The sequence below is a fragment of the Egretta garzetta genome, unplaced genomic scaffold (assembly GCF_000687185.1).
Source record: "Egretta garzetta isolate BGI_Z169 unplaced genomic scaffold, ASM68718v1 scaffold161, whole genome shotgun sequence".
In the NCBI taxonomy this organism is placed as follows: domain Eukaryota; kingdom Metazoa; phylum Chordata; class Aves; order Pelecaniformes; family Ardeidae; genus Egretta; species Egretta garzetta.
Window position 1 is genome coordinate 1,462,794 of NW_009258754.1, and position 4,536 is coordinate 1,467,329.

The 4,536-nt window shown below is 49.8% G+C and overlaps 1 protein-coding gene across 1 annotated transcript in view; it reads right to left on the reverse strand.

Moving 5' to 3' along the window:
* Positions 1-996: 996 nt before the first annotated feature.
* SGPP2 (sphingosine-1-phosphate phosphatase 2) overlaps positions 997-4,536 on the reverse strand; it is a 21,458-nt gene continuing 17,918 nt past the window's right edge. The window contains exon 4 of the mRNA XM_035888869.1: positions 997-1,542. Within this exon, the coding sequence (XP_035744762.1) occupies positions 997-1,542 (546 nt within the window). The remainder of the gene's footprint in view (positions 1,543-4,536) is intronic.

The window sequence follows — 4,536 nt, forward strand, 5'->3', positions numbered from 1 at the left end:
GTGATAACAACTCTGTTCAGTTGTATATAGGTAAAAGATCTTGTAGTGGAGGCTTTCTTATTACTGTTCAAGATGGATTTGTTATAAATCACTTAAAATGTTTTGTGTTGGATTTTTTTTTTTTCTTCTGGTTTACTTTTCTGTTGTTTTTTTTTTAAAGGACTGAAGTGGGTCAAACCATACACACAGGACTAGCCAGGTCTGGCAGTGCTGTCAGAAGACACTGTGACAAGCGACAAGTACAATAATCATCAGATTTCTTGAGGGAAATGCACAGCTGTACCCAAGCATGGCCACCTCTGATCTCTGCTGACGCTGGTTGCTGAAGAAACCTGCCGTCTTGGCCAGCAGGACGCTCCCACCGAAGCCCGACAGAGGGAAGGTGCCGGCGCTTGAAAAGCCTCCACCTCCACATCACCTTTCCATCTTCAGCCACTCTCTCTGCGCCCCCCATCCCCAGGGGATAGCGGGGCGCAGACAGAGCTCTGCAGGCCCCAAGGACGGCACTTCACTCTTGGCTGGCTGCCTCTTCCGCCGCCCGGCCAGCCGCTCGTCCCCCCGTGCCCCAAAGGCGAGCTGTTCCTTGCCTTCCCCTCCCTCTTCAGCCGGAGCAACCCCGCGGCCAGGCAGGCAGCGGCGCAGCCCACGGGGCCGGCGTCCCACAGGCGCAGACACACTTCCCAGCACCCCCCACCCCACGGGCCAGCCAGCTGCTGCTGCCACCCCAGCAGGGATTTTGGCTTTGTACTCTGTGCTTGTCATCTTTAGTCATCTGGGCCAGAGGTCTCTAATTATGGGACACAGTGGGGTCAGTGATTTCTAACGCAAAGTTATTTGTGTACAGCGGTTGTGTACAGTGACTCTTCCAAATCGCGTATTTTAGGCCAGTGCAGAAAGGCACAAAACACTTTTTTGGTCAAGTTACCAGCCTCGATCGACTCACCGCATCTCCGAAATGGTGGTGCCATACATTACTTTGTAAGGAAGGCGCTGTGCTCACATCAATCCCAGCAGCTCGTGCAGCAGCGGCACAACCACAGTAGCACTGAAGCCAACTGAGGAGTACGTTATAAATTTATATGGCACTTCGACTTCCAGACGCCTTCGGGCTTCCCGGTCGCCACGGGGAAACTTGTACCGATAACCCAGCATGCCAAGGACCACGCTCTTCATCAGCTGGCGTGTCAGTAGAACCACAAAGATGCCTACGAAGAACCTGGCTAGCGCAACCACCACTATTTTACTGGTAATCAGAGGAAATCCAAGCTGAAAATTTTCGCTGGTGTAGGCTGGCGCAGCATACTGGTGGTTTAACCAAAATCCCACAGTTGCTCCAGCTCCTGCTCCTAAGATAGTAGTGGTGTCTCCCCTGGTAGGGCTGTAAAAGTCTAGTTTGGGGTAGTTGTAACATAAGACAAGAGGCACAACTATGGAAAGCAGTGGACAGAAGGGACTAGTTAACAGCAGGTGATCTATCACGTCCCATGCAGGATACAGGAACATGAGTAGCACAGCCGAAATCAGCGCTCCGCCGATCACATCCTGTAAAGAAATCACTTTTAAAAGCTTTGTGAGACCTGGAAGGCAAAACACATATTCCTGGGTAATGATACAAGAAGAGTATCTGCATTTGTGAGCGCACAGCAGCAGAGGAATGCCCTAAATCCACAGCGATGGCGCTGCCCATGCACAGGGACAAGCCACGGCTTGTGCTAAACAAAACGTGGCCATCTGTGAACCCACCCTTAGCCTTGTCCATGGGAATATATCTATTGACTCATATTCTTCCCCTGAACGAGTGAGATTCTTCCCCTCACCTGCTTTCATGTTTTAAGGGCACTACGACCTCTGTGGAAAAGGCACCTGCACAATCCCATCTCAGGGACGGTATCACGGTAAGCTGCCTTCATACAAACCCTTCCCCTCCCGTAATCCTACAAGTAATTTCATCATATCAGTAGGATTATCTCTGGCTTGCCTAGCAGAAATGGGAAGATGCTACCTTTTGTCAGAGACAAGCACTCCATCCAGGAACACAGGCTCTAGGGGAGAAAAGCACAGAGCTCCAGGACACGCTGCCATGATTTCTGCCGACCGTGGTGAGAGGTAGGCACCAGGCACCACCGGGCAAGAATACATCAAGGAGAAATTTGTTGCCCAAGCCTCTAAAATCCTGCTTGTAGTTAGGTGCCTGAGGCAAGCACATAGTTAAAACCTAATTTATTAACAGAGGCAAATAAAGTGTTTTGAGAACTTGACTGTTGTCGACTGCAAGGCTGTGAAAGGAGACAAGAGCTAACCCCTAACAAAAGCTGTCTGTATGAGAGTGGCCAGATAAAAAGCAATATAACGAGTTTGCCTTTGCTGCTCTCCCAGCATTGCTCAGGAGGCAGCAGAATCTCTATTCTGACCATGAAATGCCCTGCAAAAGCTAATCACAGACAGAAATGTCCTCTCCTCAAGATTGTATCTTCTTCACGGAGCCATGGCAGTTGACTACCGTCATGCTCGGGCACAGTCTAAAATGAATTATATATGAGAACTTCATTTCTAGTTAGGCAGGAACAAGGGGACTTTTTCACAACAGAAATATTTAATGACTTTCTGGTAAATGCATTACTCCAGTATGGCTGAACTCTAGCCCTTTACAACTTCCAGGCAATAGACTCACAGCACATTTGGTTTTAAGCAACTCCTAGTGCCATCTTGCATATTCCTAATACAAATTTCCACTTGCATTTATTCCCTCGTCCATGGCATGAGGATAGCCATGGAGATACACAAAGTTCACAGACATCTAATGTGTAAAATGCCATTAGGTGTCAATATTCCACAGCATCCACATTTTTAGATTATAGCTTTACACACAAAGGCATGTTTTGGCCTAACAGTAACTGCCTGCCTTGACATGGAAGAGCTGGGGGTTGCTCCCAGCACCGATGCTCAGAAATCCCGTCCCCTCTGTGCACCTCCACTTCCCACCTCGCTGTTCGCCCACTTCATATCAGAAGAAGAAAGTCCTGACATCTCAATACCCCCTCCACATGTGATGAAGGAGGGAAACTCAAAAGCTGTTCATCTGCTTTTCTGTTCCAGCTGAAGACACTTAACCAAACATTAACATTCCCCTAACAAATGCTTTGCTCAGGTTTACCCAGCTGGCAGCAGCAGCTCCCGGCCAGGGCGCAGACACCCACTATGTACAAACCTGATTAAAATTTTCTGAATTTTCTTATCCCCCTGCTCAGCCCCAGCACAGTAACACAGCCCCTGTAGTTTTCAGGCAAGACCCAGAGAACCAGCTCCGCTCCCAAGCAACGGCTCACACCAGTGGTCTCCAAAGAGGGTGAGTGAGGCAACCCATCGGGCTGCGGGAAGAAAATACTTTTTCCACCACTAGTAAAATAAAAAAAATAGATATATATTTTAAAAGTAGTGTTTATGTCATCCTTATCCTTTTTTAATTTCTATTTTTCTGGATGTTTTATAACGTATTTATCAGTATAGTAATACATGGGCGTACACGTTAAAAATTTTTCTACTGATAAGGGTGCGTGATCAAAAAAGTTTGGAGACCAGTGGTTTACACTGGTTTTTCCCCCCATCCATCAATATATGGGCTTTTCATCTTGGAGACTCCTTACTAGAAGCTGCTGGAGTGCGCGGGAGATACCCAGGCCCAGCCCCTCTCGGTGACTCCCTTTGGTTCTGGGACACAGGGGCAGAGGTGCGATTCTCACCCAGAAGAGGCTGGCGCGTTCAACAGCAACACTTTACAAAGACATTTAGCAGTGCAGAATTAATGATCTCCCCCCTCTCCTGTTAAGCTGAGGACAAGACAGGAAGAGGAGGGATGGCTCTGATTTCTGGGAGAAAAACTGCTTTTCTGGCCTCCCCCTCCTGTGCACCTGGGAGCAGGGCCTGAGCCTTTCCCGGAGGTGAAGCTGCTGTTGGCGCTCCCAGGAAGCACATTCTTGCCTGTGTAAACAGATTAGCCTCTCACCAAACCCACAATTATAAAGGCATTTTTAAATGAGGGCAGGCACGGATTTTGCTGAAGGTGCAGCACTACCGGCAAAGCTTAAAACCTCCCGTTTCCCTGCTGGGATGCTCCAGCTCCCTCAGCACTACCAAGTCCCGTGGCAGTCCTCTGCCAGCTCCATCCCTCCCAAAAAGCCTTCCCGCTGCCATGCAGCTCGGCCTCGCGCCTGCACAGCACCCCCCTGCCTCCTCCCCAGCGACGAGCATCTGCCCGGGTCCAACACGAGGGAGGCCTCGCGCCTATCGATTTTAACTAGAAAGCTGTCATTTTGCTTTGCTACCTAAGGGACAGGCCAGCATCGGGTTTCTAACCCTGCAAGCCCTTTGAGCTGTTTTCCTGTGCTACAGGCACACAACGAAAACCAAGCGAGATAAAAACCCGGTTGCGCGCGATGCCTGGGATGCAGGACTGGGGCGCTTCACAACACTTTCTGCCTGCCACCGCGGCAGCAGTGCAGCCCCCAGGCACAGGCACCGCTGGCGCCGCTCTTGCAC